Here is a 14603-nt window from a genome sequence, read left to right as displayed (position 1 = left end):
TGGAGTTTTCTTGACCCCTCAGGTTTAGGGCTGATGCCCTGTTGCAAATGTGCAAGCCATCATTCACCCAGTGTCCTTCTCACATGCAGTAAACACTTTAACAAGACACTGAGAACAGTAGAGAAAAAAAAAATCAAAAGGCACCCATAAAAGGTGGTCCCTCCCCTAAAGCATTGCATGGAAAAAAAAAAGATCTTTGATATTACACTCATAAACTCATTTTCAAAAAGAACACATTCCCCAGCTAAAATGAAAGGGAAAGTTGTGCAAATGATGTAGATAATGACTTAAAAAAACCTTAAAATAAATGAAATCTTAATTAGGTAGGCTAGCAAATTGAGTTAATTAGATGATTATTTCATTTGGTCTCTGAGTACCCAACTTGACCTTTCAAGAAGTTTATGCCCTAGAAGACAGAACTTGGATTTGGAACCAACTTTATGTAAGTCTGAGCAGAGGAAACTCGCCACCACCCTGGAAGGTGCACTTGCATTTGACATTTCCAGCTCATCTACCCTTTTTCTTCTTTGTTAAAACTTAAAAGAACATTGTATCTCCCCAAGTGTGAGTATAGCATTTTGTGGACAGCAGCAGGCAGGGGCATTAGTTTTGCTGGGTAAATTCAGATCATGTTTGTGGGTCTCACTTTCACAGACCGGTAATGCGCTGATTAATAGGAGTGCCACCTGACCTGAGGGTTTGCTTTACCGCTCTGAGCTTGAGTGATGGGTAGTCTGGGAAAACTGGCCACAGCTGTGGAAACCTAGTAAAGACCACTGAAATTCCCGTAACATATCCCCAAGCAGATATAAAATATTTAATATGCAGAGAGATTTAATTTAACCACTCTAAGATCTTTGGAGGGACACATTTTTGTTTCTGTTTTTGTTTTCAAATTTAGAAAGAAGTCCGATTATATTGCTTAGAAGATAATCATTGAATCTGTAGATCATTTGAATATAGGTATTGACTTCTCAAAAGTGATGGAGTGGTGTCGCAGAGATGAATGACCTCCAGTCAACCAAGAAGAATCTTCGAAGATTCAGAGACTTGACACAATAGGCTTTCCCAGCTGATGGCTCCATTCAAAGCTCTAGAGAGGCGGAGACAGCAGCAGAGTCTCATTCCTAAGGCTCAGGTTTTTCTTTTTCTTTTCTGCCTGAGAGTCCAGCCCAGATGGTAATGGTGGGGACCTCCCAGGTCTGCAGGCTTCTTTTCTATAACCCATTCCCCAGGTATCCCATGACATCAAATATAGGACTGCTTATAAAAATCTCTTGGTTCCCTGAGAGAGTTTTCAACTACAGAATAGAAGAGGGTAGGATGGACTAGATAGGACAGAGTGTGAAAAACGTGTAATCCTGGTGTGCAGAGCATCACCAGGATATGAGGTGTGCTTTAGCCACAGGCTGTGCAGAGGAGGAAATCCCATTCCTACTAGACTCCCCCTTCCCTGTTGCCCCTCCACAGACTCCCAGACCATCACCCTCCTCCCTCTCCTTTGCATCTGTGAGGATGCTCCTTCACCAACTCACCTACTCATACCTCACTGCTCTAGCATCCCCCTATGCTGGCGCATCAAGCCTCTACAGTACCAAGGGCCTCTTCTCCCATTGATGTCAAAGAAGGCCATCCTCTGCTACATGTGTATCTGTGGCCATGGCTCCCTCTATGAATACTCTTTGTTTGGTGGTTTAGAGCCTGGGAGCTCTGGGTGGTCCAGTTAGTTAATATTGTTCTTCTATGGGGTTGCAACCACCTTCAGCTCCTTCAGTCCTTCCTCAAACTTTTCCTTTGGGGTCCCTTGGCTCAGTCTGATGGTTGACTGTGAGTATTTGCATCTGTATTGGTCAGGTGCTGGTAGAACCTCTCAGGGAACAACATCAGCAAGTGCTTCTTAGCATCAGCAATAGTGTGGGGATTCAGTGGGCTGCACATGGGCTGAATCCCTAGGTGGGACAATCTCTGGATGGCTTTTCCTTGAGTCTCTGTTCCATTTTTGTCCCTGTCTTTCCTTTGGACAGGAACAATTCTGGGTTAGGCGCATTGAATAGAAGACATTCAGGTAAAACCCAAGCTAAGAGGAAGTCAGAGAGTGAAAGACCTCTACACTTACCCCCACCCTCCTTAGCAGAGGAAAACTGGCATCAGGAGACAGACTCCAGATTTAAATAGTGAAATCTGAAGAAACACTAAACAGAGGTTAGTGGTACTTTAGCTAGCCTGGAGGAGAGGTCTGGATCAACCAAATGGCTCCTCTCTCCCCCCCAGCTCTGAGAAGCTACTGAGTTCATTGGAAGGGTGAGAGAGCTTTAATCCTCAAAGGGCTGTTGGTAGCCTCCAGTCTGATTTATCCTGAAAGAATCCTTGAGAGTCTGAAGCTGTCTAGAGTCAAAGCTGTTCCCCCATATTCTTTACCTTTCTCACAAAGCTGTGGGGTGGGCTGGCTCTAGTGGTGTATGGATTTGGAGTTATTTTAGTGTGGAACCTAAACAGGGCTTTTTCAAAGTGGGCTGGGATGTACGACCCTTAGGTAGCCCACCTTGGAAACAGAGCTTGTGATAAAACATGGCAGGGTTACAGACCACAGGAATGACAAAGGAAAACTGCCCTTCTGAAGGTTGGTCCCATGGTTGCTTGTGTCTCCTAGAAAACCGATCCAAATGTAAAACGTACAACAACATGCCCAGATTACTTGTCCATACTTCTATAATGGCCTACCTTGGTGCTTACATTTAATATTCTATCTTTTCTTCTCTGCATTTTTGTTGTGAGCCATATCATTCGCCATTATAGGATGGCGCTGGCTTCCACTGCCCATCTGATAATAATAATGACTCAGCACAAATCCTCTTTGCCCAGCCTTATGTTATTGAAGTGATTCTTGCTTTAGCCTATCCCGTGGCAACAGTAAGACACAGAGCACCTGGGCAGTAAACGCTCCAGTATATAGGGTGGCCTTGGTAGTCCATTAGTGTTCCCCGTAGCATCATGAAAGGTGTTCCTGAATAAAGTGCTGTTGAGAAGGATCTCAGGCGTCGCGTCGTTCTTGCTGGTCAAGGCCGGTCGCGACACATTTTTACCTACTTGTAAGCCCAATGCATGTTAGTAGTCAGGGGGGTATGAGGAGCATGTATCTCCGAAGAAGCCTACTTAGGACCTCCTGTATGAATAGGTACAGGAATGTTTCTCAGAATGGGGTCAGGAATCCAGGGAGGCTAAACCTCGTATGGTTGTGTTGACTTGCCATGGTAAAATGGCATCTGTGTAAGATTGGGTAAGGGGAGGGTAGTGGGGGCACCAGTGGGAGAGACACATGGAAAAGACATGAAGGAAACAGAGTTCTTTGTGTTTGATACAGTGTTCTTTGTGTTTGATACACTGTTCTTGGTGTTTGATACAGTGTTCTTTGTGTTTGATACACTGTTCTTGGTGTTTGATACAGTGTTCTTGGTGTTTGATACAGTGTTCTTTGTGTTTGATACAGTGTTCTTGGTGTTTGATACAGTGTTCTTTGTGTTTGATACACTGTACTTGGTGTTTGCCATAGCTTTTGCTTGTTCATTGTTGTTACTGTTCATTTTCAGGCACCCAAACCTGAGAAACAAGAGAAACTAGGCCAGAACCTGAACTTGGCTATGGGTCCAGGAGGAGGTTTGCTCCCAGTAGAGTGAGGTTTGACTTCAGTGCTTGTCCCCCACAAGGGTAGAACTGCATCTATAGATCCTCTACAGGATGCCAGTTTTTTGTTTTTGTTTTTTGTTTTTTTAATAACTTGTTAGGACTTCTATTGAAAGTTTTAGGGTATATGAATGCGTTTCATTCCCCCATTGCCTTATCTTAAGACCTAGAACGCGCCATAGGCATTAAAATCATTCAATTTTTTAAAATCACCTTTGTAGTCTATAAGGTTTTTGTCTGTTACATACTAATGTAGAAGTTTTTGTTACATCAGAAATATTTACTTCCCTGTGGTCCTGGGTTCATTCTGTCTTTGAGCAAGGCCCTTTTAGTCAAACTATATCCCAAGCTTGTTTCACAAACACCCTCAGTGGCTCTAACTTAGCTTCCCAGTTATCTTCTGCTCTCCTCTTGGTGACACTCTGTACAATGGAAGCACCTGGCTGTGTGTGACTCCTCAATGTGGCTTCTTCATCACCTGGTGTTGCCCAGCATCACCTGGCGTCACCCGGCGTAGCCCAGTGTCATGCCCCAGACTCCCTCCTGACACTTGCTGCTATGAAGATGCTCTTCTGGGGATTGTCTAGTCGGCCTCCCACTCTGGCTGTCTGTATGTTGACTGTGGTCTCTCCTGTTCTGGCTGCTGCTCCTTTGTGGCTTTGCACTGTCCCTGATGGTTATGTGCTTGTCTAACTCTCAGAGCCCTTGTGCTTCTCCTCATCAACTGTGAGCACCTTCAGGATGGGTTGGATCCATCTTCAGCCCTCACCTATGCCACAGCCAAGTTGTTCCTGGCTGGGAAATAGATCTAAGCTTAGACTGTAGACTGTGGGCACGGATTTTACATCCATATTCCTGTGACGATAGTGTTCACGTTGGCCATTCAACCCCTTCTCCTTGGCGCTTTTTTCTGGTTGTAACCACATGCTTTAAAACATCACACATGGTCATTCCTTTGCTGCTGTCTGTCCTACATTTTCATCTTTAAAGGTTGGATAGTTTATTCACTTCTTTGGGTAGTTGCCATTTTCTCCTAATTTTTGATATTTTGGGCTACACTGTTAGATTGGATGCAGTTTATAAATCAAGGGTACCAAAATGCAGAGGAAAGAACCAGGCTAAACTGAGAATGTCTGGGTGGTACCTGAGCTTTATGTCCTTTGAATAGAATTGGATCTGCATCACTCTAAGAACTTTGGAAGTAATTGGTTGTGAGATATATATATATATATATATATATATATATATATATATATATATGAATGATATATGCGTATGTGTATGTATATGTATATATCTACTAGAAGGACTAAGTGAACTACCAAGGGAGAAGCAGATTTGTGGGACTGTTGATTAGGGCTGGGCTTTGAGTTATCTTTGTACTACTTTATTTACTACTTGGAATATCCTTCCACGATCAGCATTTTTCGGGTCCTCAAAGAAGTCCACCACTCCGATAGCTTAAGCAACATAGCTCTTGCTGTAGAGAGAAGAGCCTGCCACCGTGTGAACTATGAGGTACCGCTGTTCTGAGAGTCTGAGGGCTTGCCCTCTCTAACCCTGTTCCCTTTTGTATTTCCTGTCTCTGCCAGGAGAAGAACACGGGCTGCCTCTGCTGACCCAGGACTCAAATTCCAAAGCTCGCAGGGGGATTTTAAGAAGAGCTGTATTCTCAGAGGACCAGAGAAAGGCCCTGGAGAAAATGTTTCAGAAGCAGAAATACATCAGCAAAACAGACCGAAGGAAGCTTGCTGTCAGCTTGGGACTGAAGGAGTCGCAGGTACAGTGAGGAGAAAGATGGAGCCCAGTCCTGCTTTCAGCAGCAGTGGGAGATTGGTTCTTTTGGCAAATATATCTTGTGCAGGTTTGTACCCCAAAGCATTCTGAATTTTCAGTGGGTTGAGGCCCATGGGACAAATCCTGTGTGGAGACGGATCCACACACACTGAGGTAGCAAAGCAGAGCCTTCTGAAATGAAGGGATATATAGATGTATGTCCTTGGTATTGTAGAAAGAATCTCTGTGCCCTGTGTAAAAGTTTTACCTGTCAATTAAAAAAAAAATCTACGGAAATGAGCTAAGGCAGACAATGGGAGGTGGGAGTTCCAGGAGGAAAAGAGAGAGAGAGAGAGAGAGAGAGAGAGAGAGAGAGAGAGAGAGAGAGAATATTCTGGGACAGGATTTTCCTCAACACTGGAGGAGATTGTCACCTGAACATGAAGGAGGAGAGGTAACTAACCATGCGGAATGACTTAGACTAGTTTAAATGGGATAAATAAGTTATGAGCTAGTGGAAACATCTCAAAGCTATTGACCTAGGCATTTATTCATATATAAGAAGTTTCAGAGTTGTTATTTCTGGGAACAAAGAGACTAGGTGGAAAAAGCTTGTGGTTACAGGTATTTTATATATATTGAATATATAATATATATATGTGTGTATATGTATGTATATATATTATATGATGCATCCTTGGCATTATATATCATATATGTATATGTATATGCATGTATATATATCATATACATTCTTAATATTATATATATTATACGTGTGTATATGAATATATAAATTATATGATACATCTGTGGTATTATATATTATACATATGTATGTATATATATATCATATGATACATTCTTGCTATTATTTGTGTGTATGTGTGTATATATATGTATATGTGTATATATACATATATGTGTACATATATACATAGGTATGTGTGTACATATATACATAGATATGTGTGTACATATATATATATATATATATATATATATATATATATATATATGTGTGTGTGTGTGTGTGTGTGTGTGTATTGTCTTTGATCCAGAGAAGCAGACTAACTAATCACCTTCAAAAGCAGGAGCCAATTTTCCTGTCTTCCTTTTCACTTTCAACCCCAAATCGGAGAGAGAATGGGAGGCTCCTGGACCCCTCTGGGTGGGATTCTTTATTCTGTGCATTTCATATCTGCAGCATCTGTGCCTTCCTCATTTACTACTCTTCCACCCAGTTGTGCATGCAAAGCTCGAGAGCATAGAATACACTCAAGATGACCAATTAGCTCCTAGAACACTAGTATTTCCCTATTTCATCTTCCATACTGACATCCTGCCCAACTTCTAGAGGAAGAAATGCAGAAGAGTGAATGTAGGTCTGCCATCATGTGGCAAAGGTGTTTGGAATGTCATTTCTATCTCAGGCAGCCTAATAGGAATTTCTGGTTTCCTTGTCCTTGAGCCACCATCTGCATCTATGCAGGGTGTCCACATACAAGGGTATCTCAGTCAGGCTTATCATTGCTGTGATGAGCTGTGATGACCAAAGCAACTTGGGATGGAAAGGGTTTATTAGACATATGCCTACATATCACTGCTCACCATTGAAGGAAGTCAGGACAGGAGCTCAGACAGGGCCAGTAAGTAGAGGTGGAGCTGATGCAGAGGCCATGGAGGGGTGCTGCTCACTATTTTGCTTCCCATGACTTGCTCAACCTGCTTTCTAACAGAACCCAGAATGACCAGCCCAGTGGTAGCACCACCCACAATGGGCTGGGCCCTTCCATATCTATCACTAATTAAGAAAATGCCCTACAGGCTTGCCAACAGCCTGATCTCAAGGAGGCATTTTCTTGATTGAGTTTCCTTGCTCTCAGATGACTATAGCTTATGTATAGTTAATGTAAAAACCAGCCACCATAAAGGGCAAGTAACTGAAGGCAGTGTCTATTGTGTCAGTAGAAACACAGCAGGCACACCCCACTTTCCTTATAGGCACACATCCACCAGGATATTTTGAATTGGTATACAGGAACTAAATTAGAGAAGGCACTATCTCAAACATGTCCTAGTGTGTGAAATTGTTCTTTCCCCTGGGAAATGGTTTATTCCACAAGCTGCCATGCCATCCCCAATACTTTTTAGTTGTAGGAACCAGTCTGTTCTGTGGCAGAGGGCAGTTGTCGCAATTGATTGCTTTGAATTTCATGAGTTTCAGAGCAGTTTTGCATATGAATGGAACCTATGCATTAGGGCTGTATCTCCAGGGTCTACTCTGTAACCCTGTGCTGGGTGGACTGTCACAGTGTTGACATCCCAGGAAGTTACTTACCCAGTGGAAGTTAGATAGCAAGATTAGGGGGCTTGCTTGGGTGGTCAGACCAGTAGGGGAGGTATACCAGTAGTTTGTAAAGCTTTTGATAGAGCTGCAAACTGTGCCTCCCATGCCTGGAGATGGCAGTCCAGGGAGTGGCACTATTAGGAGGTGTGGCCCTGTTGGAGTAGGTGTGGCCTTATTGGAGAAGGTGTGTCACTATGGGTGTGGGTTTTAAGACCCTCATTTTAGCTGCCTGGAAGCCAGTATTCTGCTAGCAGCCTTCAGATGAAGATGTAGGACTCTCAGCTCCAGCTGCGCCATGTCTGCCTGGATGCTGCCATGTTCTTGCCTTGATAATAATGGACTGAATCTCTGAACCTCTAAGCCAGCCCCAATGAAATGTTCTTTATAAGAGATGCCTTGGTCATGATGTTCAACTTCACAGTGTTAAAACCCAAATGAAGACAATGGTCCTCAAATCCCAGGAGGTCAGGTGACAGACCTTCCTTATGGCCCTGAATTAGGGTGGCAGATATCTCAGTAGACCTGGTTGGGGTGCCACAAGCAGGAATAAGAAGACCCGTGGTTAGAGGGGAGAACACGTGAAGGTCAGGGTTTCAGGGGGCTCAGGGTTATCAGCCTGAAGCCGATTCAGAGAGAAGGAAGGAGTGCTTCATGCTGAACAAGTACAGAGACACTTTGATATCAAACCCCAGCCTTTTCGATGCTAAGCGATGGCCGCAGTCTCCACACCTAGGAAACGAATGATTTTCTTAGTTGCACACTATCATTACACACTATCAGTTGGCTCTTAAGCCGAGCACATAGTTTCACTTCGTTACCTTGTTTTCAAAATTCAGGTATCTCAGAATGAATGCCTTTTGAATTTCTTATTGAATTTCCGGGAGCATTTAGTACACAATTTGGCATTTCATTAACTTCCTTGTTTTTCAGCTAGGCAAAACAATAGGGAAACTAGTGAAGTCACAAATGAAAGCTCACGCTCCTTCTCTCCAATCCAGGTTAATTTTTATTATCATTTACAAATGTTTCTTGGTTCAATTTACTGGAATATCAGTTCTTAAAATGAATTTATGTATGTATGGATATGCAGAAATTGAAATTATGCTCATGTTGGCATGATGCTTACCAGCACTCTAACATCTGATGTCCTTTAATGCTTGATATGATCCTATGAAGAATCTGCTATTTGTTATACTATCCTACTCTACAAATAAGCTGGTACTCAAATATGTGTGTGGGTGACTACCTATCTATGCAAGTGAAATAGGCTCTGTGTGTTCTTTTGGCTTTTCACAAATCACCTCTATGATGATGATGATCAAGCAATAGAAGACAGAAACCCTGATAGTCTCTTCCAGTCGGCCTGTGCCCTCTAAGACCACACACCCTCCAAGCTCCCAGCAAGGTAGATGAGCATAGTGTGTTTCTGCCGCTTGTATAAACAGATCAATTCAGTCCAAGTTCTTCGTCTGTGCTTTCTACAGCATTTTGCCAGGGAGATTCTTCATACCATGGCACATGTTTCTGTGCTGCTTTGCTGTATCCCACTGCATGGTGCACACAAGCCACTCTGCTGTTGATTGACAGGCATGTGCTTTCCCCCAGCCTGGGCTGTCATGAGCAACACAGTTGGCCACTGTTCCTTTTCTCAGGTGTTATGGGATGGGTCTTTTGTGCCTGTCCTGTCCATCTTTGTCATTTTCTCTCACATGAGCCTCTTTATATATCATCCTGTAGGTGTATCAGACATTCCGACCATCAAGTGACTTCTCTGCTTTGGCATTGCATTTCTTTGTGTACTAAAAAAAAAAAATAAGCTTGGTAAGACAGGGAACCAGGGACAGGATTTATATGCTAAAATGTCATTGCATATATTGTGACAGATTAAAAATTCTTTCCAAACAGTCTTAGATAAATCTGACCTATAGAAAATTTCCACTCATACAAGCCCTTTTATTGCAAATGCTTTATCCTTTATTACTTTAAAAAGCCTTACCAGCCTTATGGACAATTGTATTTATTATTCTTTTAGTTTGAAATTTCCTAGCTACCAGAATTTTAGAGGCTTTTGATAATTAATTGACAATTTGAAGTATATTAATTGGCATTTTCCACATAGTGTCCTTTTGTTGACATGCAGCAATTATTTTGGATATTAATCAAGATATCTAGAATATTAAGAATATTGAGATTAGTTCTACTTTCCTGTTACAGATATCGTAGCATTTCTGTCCACACTTGCACGTTTATATTTAGTGTGGTAAAATATGTATGCAAAAATCAATCCTTTTTAATCTTTAAAGCTCTTATTTCATGGGCACTAGGTGTGTTTATACTGTTGCATAATCCTTACCACAGTTCATCTCCAGAGCTTTCTTCATCTGTAACACTGAAACTCTGTATCCACACCAACACCTCCTCTTTTCCCCTATCCCAGACCCCTTCCAACTACCTCCTGTATCTAATACCTCCTCCTTCCTCCTTCCTCAGACCCCTGCCAACAACCTCGTGTATCTAATAAATTCTTCTTCCTCCTACCCCGGGCCCCTGATAACTCCCATTCTATTTTCTGTTGTAGTACAGAAGCATATAAGTATTTTGTATGAGTGGGGTTACACAGCATTTTCTTTAATTACTTGGAGTATTTTATTTAACTTAATGTCTTCAGGGTTCATCTATATTGTAACAAGTTTCAGAATTATATTCCTTCCTAAGGGTGAATAATGTTACATTATATGGATGTGTCTTACCTGCATAACTGATCATCTATTGATGACCTTGCTTATTCCCAATATTTGGATATTTTAGATGCTGCTGCTGTGAAGATATGTATGCAAATATTTTGCAAATTCCTGCTTTTAATTCTTTTGTATTGTTTGTTGTTTTTCTGTATGTTTATAGTGTGTTTATTTGTACAGAAATTTCTCAGTTTTATGTAGCCAGTTCCATCTTCTCAGTTTTATTGCTTTGGGTATTTTATGGTTTGCTTTAAAGAGAATTTGTGTTCTAAGGACTATAATTATAATCTCATATATTTTCTTCTAGGACTTTTGTAGTCTCCTTCTTAATGTTCAGCTATTTAATCTACTTGGAGTTGTTTTTGTGTTTGTTGAGAGAGGTACACCTGTGTATTTTACTAAATATATGCATTTGTCCATTGGTTGTAAAGACAGTATTTCATGTTTTTTTTTTTTTAATGAAGAGAATACTTAGATCAAAATCCACCACTCTGCCTATCTCTCTCCATGTACCTCACATACATACATACATACACTCTCTCACACACAAACACATACCTGTGTGTGCACACATGCAGATGGATACGCATGGACACACACACAGACACATACACACACATACAGATATGCACACAGTCAAATGTGCACAGACACGTAGTCATTATGCACACACAGATAGACAGATGGACACAGACACAGACAGACAGACACCCAGAGACAAACACACACACACACACACACACACACACACACACACACACACACCTGTGTGTGTGTGCACTAAGGAAAGAAGAAAACAAGTGTGTTGAGCAAAGCAAAAACATCCATGGGAACCACACTCTCTTGGTGAAAAATGCTCTAAAGACTTGGCAAGCTCTTTAGGAGCAAATGCCCGCTGCTAATTATGAATGCATCCAGAGTAGAGCCAAGTGCCCTGGTGTGGATGCTTTAGAACTATTTTCCTAGCAAAACCCTTAAGCTCAGCATTGTAGCTGATGCGGCTGTCATTGCACTCAGTTGTCTGGGGTGGATTTCCTGTGCTGACGTTTAAAAGGGAAAGGCGAAGAGACTCTTGTCAGCGTGGAAGGACGGTCTCCAGGTTTGCTTTCTTCAGTGTGTGTGTGTGTGTGTGTGTGTGTGTGTGTGTGTGTGTGTGTGTGGTTTATCTGACCTCAAACTTCCTATTCAAGCAAAGATGAGCCTGAACTCCCGATCTTTCCATGTCTACCTCCTGAGTGCTGGGGTTGCAAGCATGTGTCACCATGTTTGATTTGTGTGATGCTGGGGTTGCAAAAATGTGCCACTGTGTTTGGTTTTTGTGATGCAGGGGTTTGAATGTGGGTCTCACACGTGCTAGGCTAGCACTCTATTGACTGAGTTGTGTCCCCAGTCCTCCCCGTTGTATATTTTGATAATTATTGTCTTTTAATTTTTATAGTTTCCAATGGAAGTCTTTTAAAAACAACGAATTGTTTGCAGACAGTTCCATACATGTTTATCAGCAATTCTAAACCTGTGAGCCTCTCTCGACCCCTTTTGGGGTCACACATTAGATATCGTGTACATCAGATATTTATATTATGATTCATAACAGTAGCAAAGTTACACTTATGAAATAGCAATGAAAATACTTTTATGGCTAGGGGTCACCACATCATGAGGAACTCTATCCAAGGGTTGTAGCATTAAGAAGGTTGAGAACCACTGATCTATAAAGTCCATTCTGATACCGGCCATCTTTGTCTAGTCTCCCTCTCTTCCCATTGTCCCCTGTCACCCCACAATGACCCATCAAGCCTTCATTTTCTAGACTCATTGAGTTTAACTAGGGATTTTGTTTGTTCATTTGTTTCAAAGTGAAAATGTAAAATAGTTAGGACAGGAATGTAGTGTAGCAGCGATGACTGTTTCTGCTTTTAAAATGTCAGGGAAGTAGTTGGGAATTCTCCTGCTTATGGATGGCTGAGTGCACAGTGGATGGGGGTGGTTCATCAAAGAGTCAGGCTGGGTGTGTTGGGGAAGCTATGATTCATATCCAACCACCATCAAATACTCTGGCTTAATTACATCCAATTGTTATTTATTGAGACTAATTATCATAGTTTGATAAATCCTGGGAGTAATCAAAAATTGGAAGCTGTATAAAGCCCACATTTAACTAAGCGTTGCAAAATGTATTGTTAATTCAGTGTCACAAAGCTTGTGGTGAGGTCTGCATGTTAACACAGCCTAGGGACCAGGGGCTGAAGTTCGTCAGTTTGCTCTCCTGTGTGATCTTGAGTTGGTTAATTCTCCAGACCTCTTTCCTTAGATATGAATGACATGAAAATTTCATCAAACCATACAGTCAACCTATTATATATATATATATATATTTACACACACACATATACCATAAACACATACAAATACCATGCACATTCACACATGTATATACATATACATACAAAAATATTACAATACACCCCATATATACATTAAACACCCTCTACATAAACATATGTACATGCATATACATACAGACACCACATGCACATATGCGTGCTCATGCATGCACACACACACAAACACACACACACACACACACACCGCACAATCAACTAACCAACCAAATCAAAACACATAGGTGCTAACTAGTCAATTTTTCTTGAATAAATTGTTTAGCATAAACCAAATAAAATGATGTTGAAAAATATTTAAAACTAAGTTAATTCCAAAAGCCACAGAAATACTGAGTGTAATCAGTGCGCTACACTCTTTCTATTTAGAAAAGTGCCTGTGGTGTCGGGTTGATTTCTCAAGTGCTTCTGAAGGAACCCACGGGAAAAGCCACAGGGAGTCACTAGGTAGACGTCCAGAGTAGGAGATTCTGCAGGACGTATAGTCGAAGCACGTAGCAGTTGGGAATGTTGAAGAGGGATCTGAATATGCAGTTGCCCAGCATATATGAGGCCCAAGTCAAAGAAATAAGGAAAACACTCAAGTGCTGTATGTGGAATAAGGATTTCTTTCCTGATTACTTTATCATTAGGTGAAAATTTGGTTCCAGAACCGAAGGATGAAATGGCGGAATTCCAAAGAGAAGGAAGTGCTCTCCAGTAGGTGTCTCCAAGAAGTGAGCCTTCAGGAAGACAGGCTGGCACGGCCTACCGTGAGCTGTCCTCCGCCTTGCCCTTCAGTATGGGAAGTCTCCCAGCCTCACTCAAGTCCGAGCTGGAGGGAGGAGTCTCCAGAATCCGCAGAAAGACTGACCCAGGAGAATTCGGGGGTCCCAGAAGCAGATTCACTCCGAGGTGCCTTGTATCTGTGTCCTGAGAAGGGACCTAGAGACAAGCATGGACTCCAGAGCACCATTTGATGGGATCATACTCTGTGTACATCTAAAAGAACCCGTAGCCAGTAACACTTGAAGTAAAGCCAGTTAGGTTGTGCCTCAAAACTGCCTTAAACTAATACCTTGGCATGATGCCTGAGCTGTTGCCTAAGGAGAGCCACTCCACTGTTTCTTATTTAGCCCTAGACTAAGGCTCAGTGTATACATGGAATAGAACCTTCCACAAGGTGTGATAAGACTGAAAGAAGAGCCAGGATCAGCCCCAGAGCCTGTTCTGAATACGTGTACATATGCGTGTGCCTGTGTGTTTGTATGTATATGCTCATTAAATACATCAGCAGAAACCAGTTCTCTTCAAGTTTTATATAGAGCAAATTCATTTCATTTTGTATGAAGTAAAAAAAACAAAACAAAACCAAACATCGAGCAAATCTGGGCTTCTGTGCTGCACAATTAATTATACCTGTATAAATTCTCTACTTCTGGCTTCTTTGGTATCCACTATCAATGAATTTTAGCAAGCTTAGCAACCCTAGCCAAGTTAGCCATGGTTAGACACACACTGAAGAGAGAGAAGAGGAACTCAACAGGAAACTACTGTTTTTGAATATAGTACCTCTAGTCTCCAGCTCTGAGGCAGTTGGGGCCATCAGTGAAGAAGGTCTACACAAAGGCACTGATAGCCTTTTGGTCTCTTGTCTGCCATGGTTTCCTAGGCCAGAGT

General features: G+C 41.8%; 1 protein-coding gene across 1 annotated transcript in view; it reads left to right on the top strand.

Annotated features, from left to right (window-relative positions):
* The window catches only part of Dbx2 (developing brain homeobox 2), a 31233-nt gene extending 16862 nt beyond the window's left edge, over positions 1-14371 (top strand). Inside the window, exons 3-4 of the mRNA XM_021216202.2 lie at positions 5274-5461; positions 13577-14371. Of these exons, the coding sequence (XP_021071861.2) occupies positions 5274-5461; positions 13577-13903 (515 nt within the window). The 3' untranslated portion in view covers positions 13904-14371. The remainder of the gene's footprint in view (positions 1-5273; positions 5462-13576) is intronic.
* Positions 14372-14603: the final 232 nt, after the last annotated feature.

Source organism: Mus pahari, chromosome 17 (assembly GCF_900095145.1).
Source record: "Mus pahari chromosome 17, PAHARI_EIJ_v1.1, whole genome shotgun sequence".
NCBI classification, from domain to species: domain Eukaryota; kingdom Metazoa; phylum Chordata; class Mammalia; order Rodentia; family Muridae; genus Mus; species Mus pahari.
This window is presented reverse-complemented; position numbering and strand designations above follow the sequence as displayed.